The sequence below is a fragment of the Astyanax mexicanus genome, chromosome 11 (assembly GCF_023375975.1).
Source record: "Astyanax mexicanus isolate ESR-SI-001 chromosome 11, AstMex3_surface, whole genome shotgun sequence".
NCBI lineage: Eukaryota > Metazoa > Chordata > Actinopteri > Characiformes > Acestrorhamphidae > Astyanax > Astyanax mexicanus.
The window spans coordinates 15,458,223-15,484,347 of NC_064418.1; the positions used below are offsets into that span (position 1 = coordinate 15,458,223).

A 26,125-nucleotide genomic window follows, 5' to 3' on the forward strand; every position below is an offset into this window, starting at 1 on the left:
TCTGTGTTTGTGAGGCTAGTCTGTGTGTGGCGTGTCAGCCTGCTGTTCCCTGGTTGGCTGGACGCAGCGCGGCGGCCTGATTCATTTGAATAAAGTTGAGATCTGCTTAACTTTCTTGCCGGAGGGCGGGGCTGCGCCCAACGCAACCCAGCATGCAACGCGGCATACAGCGGCTCTCTTTATTGAAATGAATGGGATGCGTCGGGGCTTAAGTGCTAGTGGACGAGCATCAGCAGACAGGGCCAACTTTTTTGGTTGGACCAAATTTTGGTCTTTTGGTCCACCATGGGTCCGGACCAAAGTAAGAGTCCGGAATAATCAAGGTAGATGTGAATGCAGTGAAGCCCAAATCCTGTTGATTTTGCATAGAATTACCTTCTGGGATCAATGAAGCATCCATCCATCATCCATCCATCTCTTCTTCATGCTATAAGTTTTCCACTTAAGGATTGATGGTCAGATGTAAAGTTCGTTCACATGGTGATGTGTTTTGAAGTGCTTTTTTTCATTTACTATTACATTTACCAGTTTTTCTTAAGTTACCCGGTCATCCTCTATAAAAGGAAAGTCATGTTCTCTCACTTTGAAATGTAGGCTTCACAGCACGGTGGTTTAAATCGCTGTGGTCCATGTCTAAAGATGCACCCTCTCTGTGTTTGTACTGGTAGAACAGCTCTTCATGGCTTTAGAAGATATTTAAGTTGGGGATCCTAAAAGTGGATCAGAAATCTGTTTGAATAAATATAAAGCCTGTCTTCATTTGTACTACAAGTTGTAAAGAAAGTGCACATTTCTTCCTTGAATTTCATAATATAGTAGTTTTCCTTTCAATATTCTAGACTGAAAATAATGTATTCATAACTACTTTATTCAATAGCTGTTTGTGTGGTCTGTTTCTACTGACTACCATAAAAAAATTTTGATTGACCTGCTGGTGGTTTCCGGGGGGTTGAAGGGTTAATTGTAAAGTTTTTAGAAAGGCGGAGCAGTAAAGTAAATACAGAAAGAAGGTTCTGGACTAGTGTATATTTCTGTGCAGTTTAGCATGACCAGAGATAGCATTACTTCTTAGCTGTAGTAATTATCAGCTTATAAAGGTAATACATCAGCTTAAACCACACCTGCAGAAATAGCAGCTCAGCTCAAACCTGCGGAGTACAGCTGATAGTTGGGTCAGATAAACGTCAGATCATGTTCTCATCACAGAGTCCAGAGAGAGTCTGGAGAGTTTGCTCCAGTGTTTCTATGGGACTGGACCGAGACCATCTTCTCTAAACAGTCCCAATGAGTTTGTTTTGGTCCACATATGTAACCTGGTCTAAAAAAAATGCACCAAAGGTAAAAAAAAAAAATCTAAATCCAAATTAAATGGACAAAAAAGCAGATGTGAAGACTCTTAGGCATTATTAAAAAAAAAAAACGTTTTGTCAACGATTTTTGGTGCATTAGAGCTAGAGCTGGACAATATATCAATATTTTATCATATTGATTAGATTGTCTTATGATATCAACAAAACACTGACCCAACTCTACATTTCATTACAAAGACTGTAAAAAAAAGACTGTTGGCATTAATGTGGTACTCACTCATAAGAGGCTTGGACCCATTTCTCTGTAAAGCTGCTTTGTGACATTTGTTATAAAAAGTGCTATATAAATAAAATTGAACTGAAGTAAATTGAATTGAAAGATGTGCATCAACAATTAAATAAGAATTACTGAAATCTAATTTAGGGGTTCTCAACTGGTCTGCATGCATGCATGCAAAGTGAATTTAAGAGATTGTTTTAAAAGAAACTGAGAAAGAAGTACAACTACACAAAATAAATAAGGCAATAAAAAGAGATATTTCACCTCTCTGCATATCTCTGCATTACTACAAAAAACTCCCAATTTTTCCCCAATATAAAAGATGAATACAAAATCAGATGAGCATTAATTATTATTTTTTTAAATGTATTTTTTACAAGCTGTCCACAACCCACTTTTGGGTCCCGACCCACCAGTTAAGTCGTTTGCATTTTGTCTGCAAATCAAAATATGTTAAATACTATGTATCGTGAAAATGCCTTTAAATATTGTGACAAAATATTTTTGCCCTACCAACCAGCTCTATCAGTGTGTGATTTTGTATATTATCAACTGAAAATTCACAAATATATTGTGAGGTAGATTTTTGCCGTATTGTCCAGCACTTTTAGACTTATTTAGATTTTTTTATATAATAGAACCTGATTAATTTACTATGTAAATATATGTATGCAATTATATTGCAATACTTTCTTATATTATAATCGTAATAAAATATCTCCTTTTCTACAAACCAACACAAATCTGCAAAAAATCAGCATTTTGTCAAAATAGTTTTTCAGTGTTTCATTGAGGTACGACTGTGCTTTAATAAATTGAAAACAACAAAAAATGTTCATTATTTTCTGTGATAACTGCAGCTTTTTAAAAAAATCAGCATGTTCTGCACACCAATCATCCATGATCATGGTGTGGAATGGCTTCGTTTGGAGGCTTCGTCCCTTCCTGAAAGATAAAAGAGAGAAGGCAGATCCCTTCCCTCCAAAATCTCAATTAGCTGGCTTTGCTCTTTGCTGTGCCGTGGCTTTGCGTGTCCCATTTTAACCCCTCGTCCCGCCCTCCTGTCCCCTGTTTCTCTGCAGCTGCTGCTGGGATATTTTATCCCTCTTCGTTATGATCCCTCGTATGCTCCCCACCCTGCCCTGAGCAGGGAAAAATGGAGCATCTTAGCCACCCTTCAAAGGGATTGGCCAGTGCCCTCCAGAGAGGCTTAACCCCTCCCAGAACAATGGGGAAAAAGGAGATGCCCCCAGTGGAGAAGGTCAGCTGGCCACTTGAACTTCCAGCTAGATTTTTGGGCCTGAAGCAGCAGGACTTTGGGTTTATCATGCTGGGAATGAACATTCTTATACTGGAGCCAGGTTCTGGATACTGCTTTACCTTGCACATTTGAGTGCTTTTCTGCCCACTTCTAATGAGGTAAAGGACCATTGATGACTCCTAGAAGCCCTTTTTATTACATATTTTACATCCAACATTGCTGCCACAGCATAAGCACGCCAGTGACCAAGCCTGTCTCACATCTATAATGCGACATTAGCATTACTAATGCTACAACTAGCTATTAAGCAGATTCCTTCGTTTTTTCAAAACCACCCTTGGTTCTTTGTCTCTGAGTTTGAGGTCAGTGTAGAAAAAACGTCCCATATTGACTGGAAAATGGGATCTAATATCCACAGTGTCAGTGTGCTGAATTTGTCCCCTTTGTGTAACATGGGCACTTCAAATGTAATCTGCTCTATCCCACGTACAGAATCCCACATGTCTGTTGTTGCTGGATTTAAACAAAAAAGTCTTTGGAATTTTCTGCTGTACTTACTGTGGTTCAGTGCATAGTACTATAAAATGGGTTTCAGATGAATAATCTGATTAAACATAGTATTTTCTAGATGGTAGTCATGAATTTAGATCATAAGTAAAACCTTTAAACTGGATTATTATCAGTTCACACTATGGTTTGGACTTTATAGTAGGGTACGAGCATCTGAGTTTAGGAATATATCTACGCTGATGGGTGTGATGGTCTGGAAATTAGGTGTTTTCAGGTAAATGTCTGGCATGTTTCGATCTTGGCAGTGGGAAATCAAGGTGCGCCACTGAATAATTAAAACCCTGACAACAGTCTACAGTCGGCCGCCCAACCATACCTGTCAAGTTTTAGATTTAAAAATAAGGGATATTTTCCTCTGTCCACTTAAAGCCGTCCCACCAGCCCAACGAAGGTTCAGTATCCCTTACATTTTAAGACAGGTTTAAAAAAAATCTAAAATAACCACATGTGAAACACTTACACTACAATTAGATTATCAGAATCTGAAATGTTGTGGACATTCCTACATATGTCATTCTTTTAATGCAGCCAAATTAAAAATCCTTATCTAGATATTTAAAAAAAAGTTAAGATTTCATGTCTTTTTTGGCATAATGCACTCTTTTATATGATATATATATATTTTTATTTAATGGATTTAAAATTGAACAAAGGGTGCACAAATTCTACAAAATGACTGTAGGTGACCTAAAAAATAGTATCATGAGCTTTTACTAAAAGGACAAGGACCAGATATATTCCATCAGTAAAAATTAGTCCTAATGGGCCTACACAATTAATAATTTTTAATTAATACTTCTTTCTTTTGATCACTCCTGATCAGTTCAGTTCATTTCGGTCCTCTACAAATTTCTAGTTAAACTGAGTCACAAACTTTATTTTTATAATTTTAAAAGGTTTAATCTGTGTGTTTTATTTCGGAGACGAGTATTTTTAAGCAGCTATCAGAAAAATCTCATCATAGTTTCCATTAGCCTACCGTTACATTTCTTTTAGAAAAATCGCTGTATATACAGATAGGTTTTAACATCAGCTGCTCCGACGACGGGGGGCTTCCCCACACTGACCCTCCTTTGCAAGCTGATTAGCTGTTTCTCCTGAAAGGCGGGACTTTCTCCTTGAACCGGCTCCACGATTGGTTAAGAGACACAGAGCGGTCAGTGCCCTGTCTCCTCAATAATATAATATAATAAGATAATAACCCTATCTTAGCCATGCAGTAGCGCCATGCTCGGCCTGTGCATTTTACTTTAACAATAAACAGAATAAAAATTTAAAAAAATTGCTGTTCCTGTAAATTACCAGCTGGCGTACCTATACAGCATAAAAGTGCAGGTCAGCTTCCTCTACTGAGATGCTGAAAGCGCCACACTGTTAAGATATCAATGTGCCAATGTCAAAGCGCACCTGGTTCTTAAAGGGAATGACAACTGGCACACTGATTGATTTATTTCATGTTACTTTTAAACATAACATACACACCCATGATTAATTAGGAGAATTAGTACATGTCTTTTGTACGTTTTAAGCCACACAAGGTGTATTTTGTGCATCCTCTCGATACCAAAGACACAAAGACATGTCCTAAATTAAGCTGAGCAATGCGCAATTGACTGGTGCACTTTAAAAAAGGGCCCATAGTCTTAAAACTGGAAGAAAATTAGTAACAAACAATAAAAAACAAAAAAAAAATGTACAGGACTTTTACTGTGAATGAACCCTAAAACATACACCAATATTAAAATAGTGAAGCAGCGTGAAAGTAGTAAATGTGTGGTAGAATATTGAAGGTTCTTTAATACTGCGGATTTGCAGCAAAGCAGCAGAATATTCAGGACAGGGGAACTGCAGGGCCAGGGTTTGCAGTAAGGGGGGAAATTCTCTGCTTCAGAGGCGTGAAATTGAGAGAGGGGGAAAGATAAGGGGGAAATATGAGGGAGATCAAACGCAGAGGCAGGGAGAGGGAGGGGGTGAGCGAGGGTGCCAGAGTTACTCTTTTAAAGTCAAATAAGACTCTCTGCCTTTTGTGGTTCCATAGTGTCAGCGAGCGAGTCGAGCCCTTGTCTTTCTGTCGTGATGAAAAGAAGACTGGTGCACATGTGACCTGACCTTTCAGGATTTCTGTTCTGCTGACTGCTGCCCCATGAGACGTTTCTGAGCTGCCCTGTTTTGCATAAAATACAGTATTTCTACTCTGAATCGAGTGTTAGGATCTCAGACAAAATAGACGCTCCTTAAAGAATCATTAAAGAACCTTGTATCAATGTGTTCTCTAATGTTTTTAAAGTCTGCAAATACAAAAAAAAAATTGCACGAAAGACTAACAAGGCTAAAAGCAAGTGCAGACAGGGTGAAGTGATCAGCACTTATCAGAGCAGGGCTTTTTGTAATGTTGGTGCAAGAGCCCAGAAATCACAGCCAGAGAAGTTATTAATGAGACTAGCCACTGACTGCTGTATGAATGCAATTGTTCTTAATGCTGATTATTACAATAATTACAGATGAAATCCTGTTCTTTCACAAAAAGAGCCAATGAGCTGGCTGGTTTTGCCGAGAGCAGAGGAAGGTCAGTGTGCTACTTGGGAAACTCCCCATTATGTGGGGATCTGCTCAAGTGCAGTAGCCACAACAAGTGACAAAGCCACTAAGAAGAGTCAAACAATAAAAACTGTTCATGAGGTTTTTGTCAGATTTTATCAGTGATGTAAAATATGTTTCTGACTCTGATTTGTCAAAATACTGTGACATTTCTGTTTCAATGAACAGAGATGCACACACTGTCAGGGCCTTTAAGAAAATCAAATGAACTAAAATCTGACAAAAAAGAAATGAATCGTATAGAAAAATAAGAAGAATGGCCTGAGGCTAACCTGTTGAATTCATGCTGGAGAAATTTGTCTTCACATTGTATTCATCAGTTTTTGAAAACAAACTTCAGCATTTTCCATTGGGATGTTTGTCCATAATATTTAATGTCTGTACTGAGACGGTTCTGAAAGAATATACGTACTGTTTCACATATAGTCTTTTCCATTGTGTACATATTTAACTGATCATATATTAAAATACTTGTAGAAAGGTAATGGTTAAATAAAGACTGATGGGACGGAACTATAGTCTATAATCTACATAGTTTTAAATAAATTCTTGCAATATTTTATAAAATCAGTTATCAGCAAAGTGCACGGGACACGTAATAATTAGTGTATTTTACAAATAAAAGGTGTCATTTTAACAACGTTCAACAGAAATAATTGATATAAATGAAATGATGATCTTTCATATTAAAAATATTTTAAATGGGACAATTGGCCTAGCTAAATTGGGAGAAAAGGATTTTAATTGAAAAAAAAGCTCATTTGGTAATTAGAAAAGTTCATTTTCTAAAAATTGTTGCTAAGCTGTTGCTATGTGGTCACTTGGCTGAAATTGTTTTTGATAAGTGGTTTCTATGATATCCTATATGGTAGCTAGGGTGTTGCTGTACAGCTGCTGTGATATTCTTATGATATTCTTGTGATATTCTTAGTGGCAGCTAAGGTGTTCCTGTGCAGTTGCTAGGTGGTTGGTAATATTGTAATGGTGTTGTAATGGTGTGGCAAGGTGCTTGTTGTGGTACTGATGGTTGCTGTGGAGTTTAGTCTTTAAAAGGATGTTGCTGTGTGAGTTTAGTGGTTGCTATGGCAGTACTACGGGGTTACTATGAGGTTACTACTTTAGTACGTAGTATATTTCAGGTGGATGCCAAAAGGTTCATTGGTGATTGATATGGAGTTATTTAATGATTGTCAGGGTGATTGTCAGGTGTTTGCTATTCTACTGCCATGTGGTTGCTGTTGTACTCCATGTGGTTGACTAGGTGTTACTAATGTATTTGTATCTTAGTGACATAGGAAAGGTGTACTGCATTTATTCTTATGGGGAAAAAGCTGTATGATGAACTTCTAGTGAGTCAAACACCCCCAGTATACAGTACTTTAATACTTTGAACATGAGATACTTGAAGCTTGGGTTCTTGTTTCTGTGTTCCAGTGCGCCGACTGGTCAAGGAGGGGATTAAGAAATTATCCAGCTGAAGTGGAGCACTTCAAAAGAACAGTGGTGGAGCAGAGTGTGTGCGCTTGTAGGGTTTCAATTAGCCGGCCTGTGATTCTGATCCGACCTGACTCCTCTGGTTTTGGCCGGCTGCACCGCGAGCCAGTGGGAGCGGTTCAACACCATATGGCATGTGACGAGAGGCCGAGGGTCCATGCCAGGAATGTATTGTTCTCCACTTTAGACCTCTCTGGTGTCAATGTAGATCCTTAGGTTTGGTTGCAGCCATATTTTAGAATTAGCCAACCAATATTAAGCATTTCTTTGCTGATGTTAATATCAGAAAAGATATACAGCTCTGAAAAAATAAACGGCCACTTTAAAATGATGCGATTCTTAGATCTTACCCAATTGAAAACCTCAATCAACATTAAACCAAGCTGAACTGCTTGAATTGTTGCATCAGGAGTGGCATAAAGTTATCCAAAAGCAGTGTTTAAGACTGGTGGAGGAGAACATGCCAAGATGCATGAACACTGTGATTAAAAACCAGGGTTATTCCACCAAATTAGATTTTTGGACTTTTAAAACTTTATTAATATAAACTTGTTTTCTTTGCATTATTTGAGGTCTGAAAGCTCTGCATCTTTTTTTGTTATTTCAGCCATTTCTCATTTTCTGCAAATTCTGCTCTAAATGATAATATTTTTATTTGGAAGTTGAGAAGTAATTTGGTAAGTGTGTTATTAGCCTGTTTATGGATGAAATCTAGCCCTTCAGTACAAAACAAATAAAAATCTTGCTGGTTGTGCAGAGATTGAAGGATGGTTAGCATGCTGGTGGGAAATCCTCCTTGCTGTGGAGATCTGCGCAGGTGCAGTAGCCAGAAGTAAAATCTGAAACTAATCTTTTTGTGCATTGTCAAATGCAACAAACTGTTGATGAGGTTATTGTTAGATTTTGTCAGTGATGTAAAATGTTTATAAAAATAATAATACATTAGCATATTGTAAAAATATATTGTAAAAAAAAAATGGAACAAGTAATTTATTTTTTTAAATAGAGGGGATGATTTTTAACAAACAATTCTTGGGTCAACAGCATACGGCTGGTAATTAGCAATGGAAATAAACTGATATATTTATAACATAAATTTGTCAGAGAATCTGATCTTTGAACAACCATAATAATGTCATAGTGCTAGTGTCAAAAGTATGTAAAGCCTTGTTGTTAATGACCTAAAAAAAAAAAGCACATTAGAGTAAAGTATAAGCGTACCTGGAGTCTTGCTAATTTGGAGGTGTGGACTAGAGATAATTTGACTGATAAAAAAAAAATCAATCAGTTTGGGTTTGCTCCACATAAGAAAGATATGCACTTGGGAGCCATGCCACACCAAAAAGAGCTTTCAGAGGAGCTACGATCAAACATTTTTGATTTACATAATCTACAAATGGAGATAATTTGGGACTGTGGCTAAAATGGTGATGCATCTAGCCATGACATAGTATCTCTATTCAAGGCAAGCTCTTAAGATGACAGCAGCATGTGGATGAGCACTGTACTGTTGGAGTTGTGCACTGTAGTTTCTGTTTACTGGTAGCAGGAAATATAAATATACTATTTGAGATGTTTTTGAGTGTTGTTTAAACTTCAGGGTAATACATATACTGTCGTTCGGGTGCCTGAAGCAAGCTGGATGAGAGCCACAGTGGGCAGGCCTGCGGAAGCTCCTGCGCTGCTCATTCCCCTTTCACTTCTGAAATCAGGGCGAAATCTGGTCGGACAGGTTTGTGGAGAACTCACAGGAGAGGATTTACATTTCGTTCCCTCCAGTGGGAGAGTTCGCCATTCACAGGCTGTTTCACGGCTCTGGAATATCACGTTGCCAACCCGGGTTAGTCTTACCCACCTGGCAGAGGCTCGCCGAGGAACTCCTGGGCCTTTGACCCGAGCCTCCGCGAGCCTCCAGTCACCGCCTCTCTTTAACTCCGCCCTCTCGGGTCCCAGCGAGATGCTGACCCGGAGTAATGAGATGACATGGAAATCAGAGCTCGCCGTTCTGTACCGCAATCAAAAGACGAGCCCTGAAAAATGCACACTTTGTGCACAATCGACTTGTGAAAAGAAGGTGCTCAGTACTGAAATTTACATCTGATTGATGTAAATTGGTGTGAGGCTGAATAATATTGGATTATATCATTGATTATACATTCCTTCAGTGCATAACCTACTAAAATCTCATCAGCAATGATTATCTTTTTTTTTTTTAATCATTTTATTTCAATTTCATTTTTTTTCCCATTTTCTCCCCACTTTAGCACAGCCAATTACCCAACCCACTCACTAGGACTCTATCACATTACTATCACTAGTAATGCCCCAACACACCAGGAGGCTAAAGACTTACACATGTCTCCTTCAATACATGTGAAGCCAGCTTCTTTTCGAGCTGCTGCTGATGCAGCATTGCCGAGCAGCCAGCACACTTAAATCTTATACATCAGCTCACAGACGCCCTGTGCTGCGGACATTACCAATTAGTGATGTGGGGAGAGAGCCCCATCTACCCACCAGGAGCAGGGCCAATTGTGTTCCCTCTGAGCTCCAGCAGCTTAATTTGCAACGCTGCATGAGCGGGGGTTCGAACCTGCGACCTTCCTCTCATAGTGGCAGCGCTTTAGACCGCTGGACCACTTGGCGCCCCAGCAATCATTATCATACTGTCATTTACTATTTACCGTATTTTTCGGACTATAAGGCACACTTAAAATCCTTAAAATTGTGCATTATAATCTGGTGCATCTGTATGAATGGCACCAGTCAGGTAATAAAGAGCAGTAAAGCCACTTCACTAAATTACTGCTTTATAAGCGTTAGCATTAGTTGACTAGCTAGCTGCAGTGCTAGCTCTATTGCCGTTCAGAGGCGAGTATATTAGACTGTAGTCTGCGTATTTGCCGTGTTAAAACAAGCTATGCAGGACAAACCATAAGCTGATAGCGGCCTGGGTTACTGAAACACTCAAGGTTCCTCAGTCTAGCACTATTTGGTGACATTTATGTCCCACTTGCGCTACAGTTAGCATCTAATGCTAATTCTGCTGCACTGAGCCTAAGTGCTGGAGAAACTTCACTGAAAATTGACCCTTAAACAAAAAAATGGAAATCTAAGCTTACTATAAATAAACAAAAGTACTTTACTTACCCAAATAAACAGTTTTTAGGAGAGAAATATGTGTAGATTAATATCAAGCGCTTGTTTAACTTTGAAAGAAAATGTTTTTTTTTTTTTAGAATTACAGTTTTGTTAACTTATTTAGAAGTGAAACATGGTGACACTCTTGCTCACTTCAATGTAGGCATCCTTACTAGTGTCACTTAATATACCCTATATGAAAATAAACCAGAAAATAGACATTCGTTGATAGTGCTCCTTATAGACCAAAAAATACGGTACCTTAATTATTTTAAATATTTTAAAATGACTATATTTTTTGAGTATTTAAGTTGTTTGATAGTAAGTATGTGATCTAAGTATGGTTACAGTTAAATTATGTTCAAATGCAGCTTTAAAAGTTTATTTACCACCCTAAAACAAACCTGTATTCTTTCATATGTGGCGTATAGGTAAAAAAAAAGTGAGCTCTGCTTTGATTGACTGGTTTACACAACTCCATGAGCCATGTAGCATAGCAAAGTGTAGTATAGTGTAGCATCTTGAAGCATAGCATTGCACAGCGTAGCATAGCATAGTAGCACAGCATAGCATTGTATTGCATTTGTTGTAGCACTGTAAACCTGTGTGTAACGTACATTCATAAACCGCTAATGATCAGATTACAGCAGTTATATGATTGTTTAACTGTTTTTGTAAACAGGATACTCAGATTTCTTAGATCAGAGTAAAGTCTAGAAATCTGATCCAGAAATCTGATAAAGAGAGTTGGATTTTAGCTCAGTAATTAAATTCTGCAACATGTTCCCACTTAAGAATTTAGCATTCAGTTTTATACTGAAGATCAGATTGGCTGTCAAACCCTGATGTGAACAGTCAGTCAGGTTCTGTTGGGTTCCAGACTCTATTCGCAGTCTGTTGCACAATGTTGGGCTGGGTGTAATGTTTGGTATAAGGTTAATTACTTGCTCTGAAACTGTGCCATCCTCCTCCAACAATAGAGGAGATTCTTTCACACACAAACAAGCGACCGCAGTTTCCAGGTTTAAGCGAGGACTGCTGGCGGGCGAGCAGACTCTGATGACAGGTGTAGCTCAGAGCAGACGGCCTGGCAGAGCTTTAGACGAGGGCAGGCACCTGTGTGGAGTTTCTGACTGAAGGCCTGGCAGTTTGCCCTTAAACGCCACTTATTAAGAGTTATACGTCTTGTTCGGAAATGAGTTAGCATTCATAGTTATACCTGAAGCTGAGGTAATATTAAGGCGTTCCCTTTTATATATATATTTTTTTACTCTATGTGAGGAAGACTGTGTAAATTGTCTTTTTAAGGATTATTACTGTTTTCATAGATTGAAGTTTATGGTTTGATGCAGTTTGAGTTGATCTTGATTGTTGAAGTCAGTGGATTTCCATGAACAGATCCAATGCACTCCTGAGATCTTCAGAAAGCAGGATGTAGATGCAGAGGAGTAACATCTTAAAGCCCAGAGCAAGGATTGTGTGTGTTAGTTATATTCCAAGATTCTGACGGTTACACAGTATATCACAATTTTTTTTATTATTATTTATTTATTATTAGTTATTTTTTTTGACTGAGCTTTAACCCTTGTGTGGTGTTCATATTTTTGTTACTCGTTTACTTTGTTACTTGTATTTAATTCAGCAAAATTAAGCAATTTTAAATTAAAATGCTTTACACATGCTTGCTTCACCTAAATTGCAAGCAATATAAACAGCTTACATGGTTAAAATTTGCCCTTTACCTTTCTTATGTTACATTTCTTTCAAAAAGTGCTACTCTTTTTTTATTAGTGTTTTAATAAAATGTAAAAGAAAATGAATTTAACTCAAGATATGAGTATAAAATATGTTTAGTTTCAAATTTACAAATGAAGCAATGTTTATTAGCCCTTGGCCAAACATACTGTATGTAATATAAATATGTGGGGGGGTGGGTGTACAGTGTGTGTTTATCGAAAATGTGTTTTGATATATGTTTTTCACAAAAAATGAGCCAATGCCAATGAGTTTGAGTTAGAAAAAAATATTTTTTTAGTATCATTTGATGAAAAATGAAAACGGGTTCCACAGACCCGAACACCACACAAGGGTTAATATAGGTTGTGACTTACTGTACTGTTAGGATATAATATAAAACATAATATCATATAATTATAATATCATCATATAATATAAAACATAAAGGCTTTAAATTATTATAAACTTTGATTAGTATTGGGTTTACTTTGCCCCACACAATTATACAATATATGAAGAAATTAGACTTCATTAGCTGTGGAATGTAAACAATAGACCAAAAAAACCAACAACTTTAACACGGCTTCCTTTACCAAACTAAATATTTTAAATAGTTTCATTAACACTATAAATGGACCTAATATATATTAAAAATGTAAGTATTCAAAAAATATTTCTCAAATGCTCTATTGCACAAGTTAGACACAAGCTTAATTTAAAATTACAATTAAATGCTATTCTTGAAGCCATTACAGTATATGCATTCAAGTATTTAAGCAGCTGTTTATCAATTTATCTCAATTCCCTTGGTTCTCCAGTCAGCACATTAATTTTGTTTTGAGTGTGCACTAATATTATCCTTCAAGCTACAGTATATATAAATATATATTTATAAGGGCTATACTTATTGCTCTTAAAGTTTATCTACACCTTATATCCAGAGTTTTAGGGAGTTTCATCTCTTGTGCTGAATAAATCACTCTGTACCCATAACCGGTTCTGAGCTTGTCTGAGGGGCGAGAGGAACGTTTTTATGAGGATTTTATGTGGATCGATTGTGTAATTCCATTTCTTTTCTTTGTCTCTGAGTGAATAACTGCAAAAGCTTTGGTTGTTTGCTGTTGTTTTTCAATTTTTTATTTGGATAAAAAATAGGAAAACAACAGCAAACGACCAAAACGTTTGCAGTTGTCTCCCTGTTTGAGTGTTTTTATCCAAATAAAACAGGGAGACAACTGCAAACGTTTTGGTCGTTTGCTGTTGTTTTCCTATTTTTTATTTGGATAAAAACACTCAAACAGGGAGAAACAGCAGCAGGAGCCCCTTAGATAAAGTTAAAATGCTGTTCTCATATCACATAATGTTTCTCCAGGTAGAACAGAGCGAGACAAGCATCAGTCCAGTGTGTTAGGTTGTTATGATAATTGGCTAGAGTTATCTAGCTAGCTGTATCGGGATGCTTCTTTGGTGCTGCTTTTCTAAGCAGCGCTCCACAGCACCTCTAGCGGTATGGCGGTATGTGAAAAATGCATACTGGAGTGTATCAAATGTTTGCCACCTTTATTATTTTATTTTTTATTTTTTTGTATGTTTGTTACTCTTAATTCCTCTGTCTACTTAAAAATCCGGCAATCTATTCGTGACCTCAAGCGGAAGCAAACTTGGGTTCTGCAGCAGGACAATGATCCAAAACACACCAGCAAGTCCACCTCTGAATGGCTGAAGAAAAACCCCAAAGTGAAGACTTTGCTGTCAAAGGCCTTACCTGAATCCTATTGAGATACTGCAGCATGACCTTAAAAATGTGGTTCATGCTTGAAAACCCTCCAATGTGGCTGAATTACAACAATTCTTCCACAGCACTGTAAAAGACTCATTGCAAGTTACTGTGGACGCTTGATTGTTGCAGTTGTTGCTGCTAAGTCAGTTATTATAGTTTTTAGGTTTTATTATTTATTTTATTTATTTTAGGTATTATTACAGTTATTAGGTTTAGGGGCAAACACTGTTTCACACCACTGTATTTCTCCACTTGTTTAAGTGTTCTGTATAATGAATACAAAATTACACCACCTGTACATTCAGTCGTAGCTCTGCTCCTTCCCTGGGAATGGGCTCATCACACTGTCTGCACCTGCTGCGGTGGTCCTGATCTTATCCTCTCCTGGGCAGATGACAGTGGAAGGACTAGGTGGGGAAAGTCAGGCTCCTTAAGGAAAGATAACATTGCACAGGATGCTTCTATAAGGAGAATACGGACACCTGGGCCCTGAAACCCGAGCCGGGTACCGCTGTCAGTGGGCTGTCTTGGTTACATGAAGCTTTCACCCTGACGCATTACTCAAGGTTCTCCCAAGAGCCTAAAAGGTCTTGGCCTCATCTGGTTATCAGGGCTTTATCTGGGCCTGTCGCTCGGTTCATGGTAAAGTCAAGGCTCTGCGGCTCCTCCTGAAACATCAAGACTCTTCCTAATGTAGTTTGCTCTGGAGAAAATGTTTCCATCTGGGTGAGGAATTACAATAGATTACTACATGAATCAGACCGGTGGTTTCTACAAGCCTCAGGAATGCTTGGGATGTTTTATTTGTAATGTCTTCTGGATAATAAAAGAAGTTATATTGTGACAATTCTGCAGATTGTCAGAAGGCACAGCATCTCAGTTGTAATACACAACCATACACTGCCATGCCAAAAGTCATGGGACAACAGTATGTTCTGTAAATTGACTTGGGAAAGTACACATACAGGGCCATCTCAAAAAATTAGACTATCTTTGAAAAGTTACTTTATTTCAGTAATTCAGTTCAAAATGTGAAACTCATATATTATGTAGATAGAGAGACATTTTATCTGCTGGTGTTGATCCACTGTGTTTTATTATCAAGTCTAAAGTCAGTGCAGTTTTGTTTTCCCACAAACTCTTACAGCACTTCATGCTTCCCCTCTGCTGACAACTTTTATGGAGATGTGGATTTCATTTTCCAGCAGGACTTGGCACACTGCCCACACTGCCAAAAGTACCAATTGGTCTTATATAATACTCTAATTTTCTGATGCACTAATTTTTGGGTTTCATTGGCTGTAAGCCATAATCATCAATAATAAAACAAATAAATGCTTAAAGTAGATCACTCTGTGTTTAATACATCTATATAATATACGAGTTTCACATTTTTAACTGAATTACTGAAATAAAGTAATTTTTCAAAGATATTCTAATTTTTTGAGATGGCCCTGTATGAACGAGTAGTAAGGTTGTACACTGGTCACTGTGCTCATTCCAAGGCAACATTGGTTAGTAGAACATTTTTTTAACATTATAGTAATTTTTTTTGTTTTATTTAATGTTTTTAAACGTTCTGGTAATCTGCAGCATCACTTGTGTCAGTGTTTTTATTGTTAGTTATGAAAATGTAACCCTTAACGTTTCCATAATGTTAATATTCATCTAGCTCTAGCGTTATTAGAACATTTTGTGAGAAACGCTGTGATGCAAACCATTATAATATCTCACGTTTTCAGAATGTTCTTATAACATTCTCTGTTAGCTGAGATAGGTCTCCAATAATATCGCTAAATGTTAATGGTTTTTGCGATAACAGTATGGCAGTGTTAACCCTTAGTCTGTTTTGGTGTGTTTTTTCTTCGTTTTTGTCAGTTCCTCTTTCAGGTCGTATAATACAGTAATTATATCAGACAGACACATGCCATGATCTCTTTTACTCCAGAAGACATACGGCTGCTCAAAAATGTAATCATTTAAAATGTAAAAGGGAGCAGAATCGTTATATTTTCCTGGAACTGATCATGTTTCGGGTAAAATTTTTGAATGTATAGACTTTAAATATATTCACACCTAAGATATCTTTTCAAAAATGGTTAGACTAGAGTGTTTATGAGTTAAAAGCATAAGAGAATATTGATGATAGTTCATTGCATGGATTATTACTTTGGCAAAATACATGGAGAAACAGCATCAGGCGGGTTTATTTTTCTTGATAATCACACCTCTAGGATACATGTAGATACTAAAAACCCGACACTCAGAGCAGCCTATGCCTTTCAGTATTTTGATCAGGGCACACAAAAAAACTATATACAAAAATGTAAACTTTTTAGTCTAAATAAATAAAAATGTTTAGTGCAAAATAACTACTTAGTAAAAATATATATATTATATATATATATATATATACTTTCTAACATTATGTTTATGTGTGAAAGTAATTGAGGTGAGAACACAAGCTGCGATTTTGGACGGGACCACAGGGTTCTAAGGGTTAATTCCAAGAATAAACTATATAATATACTACCGCAACAAAATAAATATGGAAGTTTTATATAGTGTAACAGTTTTAAATATTCAGTAGAAACAATAAAATCTTAAAACATTTGATCTATTTTATAAACAACATAAGCTTAAAAAGATTATAATTTATTTTTTGTCTAAACTAATTAAAATAATTAAACATCTGAACAAATTAGAATATCATTGGCTGTATTTCAGTAATTCAGTTCAAAATGTAAAACACATACATTGTATAGATGTATTACACACAGAGTGAACTCATTTTCTGAGATACTGACTTTTGGGTTTTCGTAGTCTGTAAGCCATAATTATCAACAATAAAATAAATAAACGTTTAAAATAGACCAATAGATCTATATAATATATGATAAATAAAGTAACTTTTCAATGATATTCTATTTTTTTGAGATGCACCTGTATGTCCTGCTTGTGATGCGTTAATTTAGCGCATGATAAATGCAAGTGTTCCCCAGAGACCAGTAAAACAGAGCTAAACCACTGGTTGACCTTCTCCGTCAACCAGCAGCTCGCAGGCCGGCCTGAAGCTAGAAGCAGGAAATTGAAATGTACACCTTGTATTTCGCTCTCTCTCTGAATGAGGCCTTGGACCTCCAGTAGAGATAAGGATCGCTTTTGGGAAACCCAATGCAGTCCAACATGGCTGTGGTGTGCTGCACTGTATTGTCTGAGGAGTCAAGAGCTAAACTGCAACAGGAGCTAAAGGCTGGGTGGGACTGCAGGATTTTCAGTGCTAGCATGTTGTAGAACAATAACCAGGCTTAACACTGCAGATCCATAACCCTGATTCATTCAAGACTCGTATATCCATCAAATCAAGTCCAGTCAAGAGGCTTTTATTATCATTTCTTCTGAGTACAGGTACACAGTACAATAAAATTATGTTTTTTAAACATTTCCTAAAATACACTTTTTCTCTGGTAATTAATTTATGGCTCTGCAGCTCCTTCACAGGTTCAACTGTGCTATAGGTGAGGATGATATTTCTGTGTACTTTGGTATGCAGCTACTCACAATATGCAAATCAGTCAATCAATAATACTGTTTTTGTTTATCAATATATTTTTTTATTTTATTGTATTTATATGTATTTTTTTATCTTTATATTTTGTATATTTTATTTTGTAACTTTGTGTATTCAATTAGTAACGTTGTGTATTATACCTGTTGCTGGATGTCTAGAATTTCCCCTCAGGGATCAATAAAGTATCTGTCTGTCTATCTATCTATCTATCTATCTATCTATCTATCTATCTATCTATCTATCTATCTATCTATCTATCTATCTATCTATCTATCTATCTATCTATCTATCTATCTATCTATCTATCTATCTATCTATCTATCTATCTATCTATCTATCTATCTATCTATCTATCTATCTACTGCCCCCCTTTTGACATCCAAACATATTGATCTCACCGCTATCAGAGGCTCTCCCTGCCCCTAAACCCATACATCACCCAGTGCCCCTCCTAAACTACTTCTCCTATTATTTTTTTATTTATTTTTATTTTTTCAAATTGAGAGTGAGGGTGGAGTAGCTTTATATTTTTATAAGAATAGTTATATAATATAAATAATTTACATTTTTTAAAGCATCTTTAAAATATGTGAAAAGTTATTTAAAGTAAAAGTTAGCATTTTTCCATATTTGTGATTCATTCTCATTCAGTGTAAATGTTGAAAAATACATTAAATGAACAACTGTGCTGCAAACACAAAAGGCAAGATATTGCTATTGATTTTGACCAGTTGCTTCTACAGGTTTAATTGTTGCAGGTAAAATATGGGATGTTTGCCTGTTAGTGTAATAAACTGGAGCCTGGTCTGCTGAGCCATTCTAAGATGTACTGCAAATACATAACAGTGTCTGATAGAGAACATAGAGGCCTTTAGCTGAGTTCAGACCTGAATACCACAGTTTAAACACGGCTACACATATCTCACATGCCTCTGATCATTTCATTACAGGCTGGATTAGTGCTGTTAGAGTGTAGTCATGTATTAATAGATCTCACTGATTCGCACCGCTGGCTTTATTTGCTCTTTCTTTTGTTGTCTTATTTAATATTTTGCCCCAAGTATCAAAACCTGTGCTCGTAAAAAGTGTTGCTAATCATTAAACGTACCATAGAATGCTTTTATTGCATCGTTAGGTTGTTGTTTAAGGAGGTACTAAATATTTTGCAACTGAAAACATTTGGTTGAAAATAGCAAATATTTATTTCTGCACTCTTCCTGAGTTAAAACTTGTGTTTCTTATCCAAAAGCAGTGTGTAAGACTGGTGGAGGAGAACATGCCAAGATGCATGAAAACTGTGATTTAAATCCAGGGTTATTCCACCAAATTAGATTTTTGGACTTGTTTTCTTTGCATTATTTGATGTCTAAAAGCTCTTTATCTTTTTCGTTATTTTGACCATTTCTCATTTTCTGCAAATAAATGCTACAATTTTGTTTGAAATTTCGAATACATGTCTGTAGTTTATAGAATAAAAGAACAATGTTCATTTTACCCATAAAGATACATATAGCAAAATCAGAGTTTTGCAGTCAAAAAAGTAAAAAGATTAAAAAAAAAGTATTCCTTGAATAATTAAGGATAAATAAGGATTCCAAGACACAAAATGGAGCCAAAAATCTGGTCATTTTGATATTGAAAATATGGTTGATATTTAAAAGGTGTGGCACTTTTACGTGTTTCAGCAGACCTGTGACCTGAGCTGGATGGACGCACTGCAGTGCGTCCGTGTGTGTGTTTAACAGGAGGGGGTGTACATACACTGTGCACGCACAATGCGTACAATGCTCCTACATGGCTAAAATAGGGTTAAACAGCTGACTGTTGTCTGTTGTCAGGGTTTTAATCAGTCTGTGGTGCACCTGTATTTTACGTCGCCAAGGACTTCACCTGAACACAGTTTTAGACCACCACACCCATCAGTGTAGAAATATTCCTAAACTCTGTCGCAATTTTAACGGTGAGGGTGCAAAGCGTGAAAATAGACTGTTCACCGGGTGTAAGATAGCAACCAAAATCGCAACGCACCTAGCGCAGGGTGTACGATAGGGCCCTTACACTCACAACCAAAACACATTATCTTATCTGTTCTTTGACAAGCCACCATCTGTACATATCCTGTGAACCAGGGAAATGTTTGGTTTTGGCCGAGTGCAGATGAATCCATGTGTTACACACATCTCCTCCATCTCCTGCTGTTATTATGGTGAAAAGTACACACTATGTGTATAGTTTCTTCTTGAAAAAAAAATATTATTATTATTGCTCAAAAATTGCAAAAAAAAAGGTAATTAGTAATTCAGGAAATTTACATCTAACCAAAAATAACACAATGTTAAACTACTAAATCTAATATTCAATGTTGTTTGCATGTATAGTGCATTCATCCTATACATATATGTATATTGCGTTTTTGATTATGTTAAGGAGGTTCAATTACAGCTTTTAAAGCAGTTGGATGAATTGGGCACCATCGTTTTACACTCTACAGCACACATGATTTGAAAATCTCATAGATCACATTTTATTCACAATAAAACATACAAAACATTCTTGCAAAATATTAACTAATTTAAAAGTTGACATTGCTCAAAAATTTAGTATGGGGCAACCATAGTCTCAATAAGCTGTATGTTAAATGGGGCAGCAACTAATGATTATTTTTGCTAGTCATTTTTCAGATTACTCGATTAGTTTATTAGTTGATTAGTTGGAGATAAGCAGTTGTTAGCATTCCCCCGCTGCATTTCTGCCCCTAAAACTTGTGTAGAGCATTGAAGTTACAAATAAACTGAACGATTATTCAACAATTAAATTTGGAGTTAACAAATTTATATATATACAGTATATGGATAATGTTCACATTTCCAGGCTGAAGTGACTCAAATCCGATTTTTTGCTTAATGTGGCTCAGATCTCATTTTTTTCATGGCTGTGAGCACGTGCCAAATCAGATTTTTTTCAAATTAGATCTGAGTCACTTTCATATGTGGTCCTAAATCGCATATGTATCCGATCCATGCGACATGAAAGTGAACGGTCAGATCGGAATTCATGCATCCTTTTCCTTTTACGCATGCGCTACATGCTTCTCTCTAGTATCCACACATCTCTTGGTGCAGCTGTGCAGCTATAGCTGCAAAAAACAGCAAAAGCAAACCGCCTGACCCTTCTCGACCTGAACTTTGAACCTTGAACTTCAGATTAACAAAAGATATGAGCTGCTTACTCATCTATTTCTCTTTGCAAAGCTTCGAGTTGTCTCTCAAATATGAGGTTTTTTGTTGTTGAAGAAGAAGGTGACGTTTATACACGTATCAATGTGTGATGGCATGTGACGGTGCATTTACACTGCTCCGTCGCATCAACGCACTGGTCGCATGTGGGCGTTACAAAGGCGTTCCTTGCGTCGTCCAATTAAATCATTTTAATAAATGGAAAATGCTTTTATACAAGCTATTACTATTTCCTATAAAGTAATACATATAAATGTGTATTTATAGATATAAACATTTGATTGAGCTTTATTACACTGTCTAGTGAGCAGTATATAAGCTAACAAAATATAAATATTTTAAAAACCCACCAGAGACCAATCACAGCAGCCTTTCTCCTCGCTGACAGAGACCCTGTAAATCAGCAGGGATTTAACAAAGATTCTTTTCCAGGCTTCTCTGGACGTTTGAAACGGAACTAAAATGTTTTCATATGCTGCGCCGTGGACGCGTATCAAGCAACCACCTGGTCTCTGATTGGATAGACGCATCGCGTTGGACGGATTAATTTGCATAAAGTTCAGCTCGGCTCAACATTTCATCGCATCGCATCCCTCGCTCTCGACGCATCGGAGCCATGATGCACCGCGCGACTGCGTCTGACGGAGGCGGCGCTTCCCATTGAAAATGAATGGAATACGTCGCCGTGCGTTGACGCGACGGAGCAGTGTAAAAGCACCGTGAGGCATTTCAGAAACAGATTTGTTCACATTACACACAGATACAGGTCGCTTACATTTGTGAATGTGAACCATCAAGACCAGCCAAAAACCAGCCAAATCCGATCAGAGAAAAAAAATCAGATTTGAGCAATGTGGCTTGTAATGTGAACGTAGCCTAAGTCATACAAGTCAGCGTTTTACAAAAAAAATAAACATGCTCAATGAGTGCCATTCATTGGACACGGTCATGCACAACACCGCCCAACTGTTGGAACTGTTGGAATTGTGGAATTGTGGAATTGGGGTTACTGCTATCAGCTACAACATGATGTTACTAGGGAGCCAGAAAATCCACCTCAGTGCATCTCTAGTAATTAGTTCTCAACTGAGAGAGTATGAATCTCAGAGTAACCGTAGCTTTTTACACTCGTCCTGAGTGACAGCGCTGTCAGAATGAGTGGCAGTGAGCCAGACTGAAAGAAAGTCTAGAAGTTATCAGTCACGCTATGCTATACGCCTTGTTTTGACTAGTGAAGTACTTTCATTTTGGGCAGCATCAGCAAAATCCTCTAATTACCACTGTCAGCCTGAACGTTTTCTTTTTTTTCTAGAATTAGATCAAAGTGTAAAAGAAGCACTAGAGCGTGATTTGCTTAACGCGAGCTGATCTCTAGCATGCTTGTTATTTCTAGCTGTGCTTTAGAATGGCTTAAGGAACTTGATTTAATCATTTCTGACAAATGTGAGATCTGTCCCGGTTTTTGTTTCATAAACCAGAGATATTCTGTGAGCAGGGCCGAAGCTCCTCCAGGCCTTTATTTGTTTCTCTAGATTGACTTTACATTTATTATTGTGAAATGGAGTTAACCATGGAGCATTACCATGGCACATGCTTAAATGTAGGACGAGTTGGATGTCACTAACAGTCAGATAACAGGTCTATATGAGGAATAGAAAGTTTTGTAAATTTTGGATCCAGGTTAGCCCTTCACCTCAATGCTCATCAGGGTCATTGATGGGGCCAGGAGGGCTAAACAGGGGGCTCATCTGGATTGTTCAGTCCCATCTAAACCCAATTTAAGATTAAGGTGGGATGATGGAGTCCATTTGGAATCACAACTAGGTTCCAATAACAACTAGGTGCTCAGAGGCCATGGTCACTTGGAAGCCACCTAACTCACCTTCCTCCCAAAAGATCCCCACATGAGTAAGGCCATTGGTGTAGCAACCGGTGGGACGTGTCCCACCCAATATTGGAAATAAGTGGATTTGTCCCCCCAAAAATGATATCGCAGAAAAACCAGAAATATTTTTTTAAATAACCTTTAATTTTGAAAGGGCGATAAAATCTGCATCTATCTACATTTTCTAAGTAAAGTTAAAACCGAGAGGACTTGCGTGTGCCCTCCCAAGAGGGGGTGCTTTTTCTGGCAGGGGGGCTGAATTCGGCACAACTCCGCCTTTACACACGAGGTCAGTGATAAACGCAATGATTCACAACAAAAACAATGTACTGCTATAAATACGGATTTTGGGTAATGTCTTGTTCTGCTAAAAGACTAGGAGAGTTTGGTATATCTAACGTTTATATTAACTACTGACAAAAATCTCTATGTTGCCTCTCTATGTGATCTCTGGTGGGTTTTGAAAATATTAATATTTAATTTAATTGGAAACGCTTGCATTTGATAAACTATATGCTGCTCACTAGACAGTGTTATAAAGCTTTTATATTTATTAGTTTAAAAAAAAAGCTTGTATAAAACCATTTCCATTTAAGCGATTTAACTGTAGGGACAATGTAGGGAACGCCTTTGTAACGTCCACATGCAACCAGTTAAAAGGGGACAATGCGTTCATGTGTGTTGATGCGACAGAGCAGTGCAAATGCAGCAATAGCACCCCCAATCCATGGTAGTACCACCCTATGCTTCAAGGATAAGAGAAATGTCTCTTATTTAGTGAAATTGTTAATCAGGTATTCATGTCAAGAAGTACAGTACTGATTGTGACATTTTAACCATGCATCATCGTTTGCATTAATATCATGGAAATTAAGCATTTGTTTGATGGCATGATATTGTTTTAATATTGAACAGTAATGTTTGAATGACTAGTATGGTGGTAACTGTATCCAAAACATCTTAAAAACCCAAAAGCCAAAAGCTCTGATCAGAATTTAACCTGACCAGCTCTTCACGGTGACTGCAGAGCTTTCTCCCCTGCATTAAAGAGAACAGAAACAAGCGCAGGCCTTTGACTATTATACTATTGACTGGAGAAACTCAGCCGTCCGTGTTATTACAGCAATCATACCACAGACAAACATTTCCTCATTATATCAGTAACAATATCAGCAGCCTGCCAGTATCCCGATCCTCACGCATCAGTGATCTTATTCCCAGCACTGGTCTGAACAGAGGCTGGTATAAAGAGAGGATGTAGAGATTGAGTTACTCTTTAAATGTATAGTTATGAATATATTTGTACCATAGCACTAAAAAGTGTGTTTGGATTTGCCAAAGCTTCTCCACCAATGCCAAACAGCTTACGCTGCCTTGAATCATTTGGGGTTGTATGGAACTTGGTCTTCGGTTTGGAGATGGTACCAGGGCTCACTCCAGGTAATGCTGCAACTTGGTTGTGCAGAACAACAGCTGAATTATTGCACAAGCGTGTGCCTCGCGCATGGCACACCTGTTTAGCTAAGATAGGTATGGATGGGTAACTATTGACTGTTATCAGGATTTAAATCATTCAGAAGCCCACCTGTGTTTTGTGCCGCCAAGAAAGAAACATGGCAGAATTTACCTGAACATACCTCGCCTCTGTTGTTATCTTCATTGTTATCTTCATTCCCAGCATTTTTAGTAATATAGTTGGCATTCCAAGACTCTCTAGTGCTATTGTTATTTATGGATTCACACTAGAATTTCCAGTGTTTGCCCTACCATCCCCCTAAAAAAAATAGCATCCCTAATGTAAATGTTATAGATTTTGAATCACTTCAATTGGAAAATCAGATCAGACTTATTGTAAAGAAAATATTAGCTGTTTTTATTTATTTACGTATTTATTTATTTATTTATTCAACAGGGACTGTGCACATTGATCAACATTTCAGTTTCGACATCAGTGTAAATGTGCCAGAGTTAGCTAAAAAGCAAATTTTCATCTGTAGTCCCTGGGTGTTGTTTGTGAGTGATTGAGGTAAAACACTTGGTCCTTTTTATTTTTTATTTTTATTTTATTTTTTTTAGTTAATGAAATAACCCTGAGTTAGTGCTGGGCTGCTGTCAGCTCAAAATATTTCAAATCATCACCATTAAAATGTATAAGTAAATGTTTGAGTAATTTGTTTTAAAAGCCAATAGACTTGTCTCAACAATTACATTACCCACTTATCAAACAATATATGGGCATGACCTTATCATCATTATTGCACACTACATTAAAAAACAGTGATAAAACAGTGGTTTTATTTAAGCATATTAATATTCCAAATCCTATGTCTCAACATTCTTAATTAAACTTTCATTACTCCTTAAAAAAAGAAATAAATAATTATATTAGTGGCATAAAATGGCCGTAAAATTAAAATTATATATAAAATTTTTTTATTTAATATTTTGTATTATTTATTGTCATTACTTTTACTTTGACAGTATATCATTCAAAAAAGGTTATCGTGACGGTTCTACCAATAGAATGACTACTAAACACAACATTTCTATTCCTTTTAACAGGTGCCTTTTTGGGATTTGTCCAATCACAGAGCTGCATGTGTGAGGCTCCACCCAGCTATGGAACCCTGGCCTATAGTGGCCTGGGTCCTAACGCTGACTTTCATCGCTGATTGGCTACAAACTGTCCAGTCGAGGGACTTCACAGAAAAGGACATTATTTTCCTCCATCCCTCCAGTAAGTATCTCTACCAGTATCTTAAACCCGTATTTAATATCACAGATACGCTTCCAGTGAACTAAAAGCTTTCATGCTCTCGCTTTTGTTGTTTAGTTTGTTTGTTTCATTTTAAGTTGGTGTGTTTCTCTTTTATAGTGGTAGGCAGCAGATATCTGCTTTTTTTTTTCTTGTTCCCATGAAATTTATGTCTGTTTTTCCTCATTTTTTAGACCCAGGGATTACCAATGACATGGGGGTAACGGTTTTACCCTGTTATCTCACAGCTGCAACTTTGTATAATTAGGTGTTTGGTAGGGGTTTCCTGGTAAACAAACCAAAGTGCTGTTTTTACTTTATGGTTCAATAAGAATACAGTACAAGAGAAAAAAACTTATTTAATGAACAGACAGTGGGACAAGTTTCATCTAGTTCCATACACTGAAAAAAATGATGCGTAAAATTTACTTAAAAAGTTTAGCAACTTTCTGCATTTGCTTTTTTTAAATAAATTTAATTTCATTTAAATTTAAGTAACTTCAACTT

At 37.0% G+C, this 26,125-nt stretch overlaps 1 protein-coding gene across 1 annotated transcript in view; it reads left to right on the forward strand.

Annotated features, from left to right (window-relative positions):
- The window catches only part of lypd6 (LY6/PLAUR domain containing 6), a 65,957-nt gene that overhangs the window by 16,469 nt on the left and 23,363 nt on the right, over positions 1-26,125 (forward strand). Inside the window, exon 2 of the mRNA XM_049485058.1 lies at positions 25,426-25,600. Within this exon, the coding sequence (XP_049341015.1) occupies positions 25,483-25,600 (118 nt within the window). The 5' untranslated portion in view covers positions 25,426-25,482. The remainder of the gene's footprint in view (positions 1-25,425; positions 25,601-26,125) is intronic.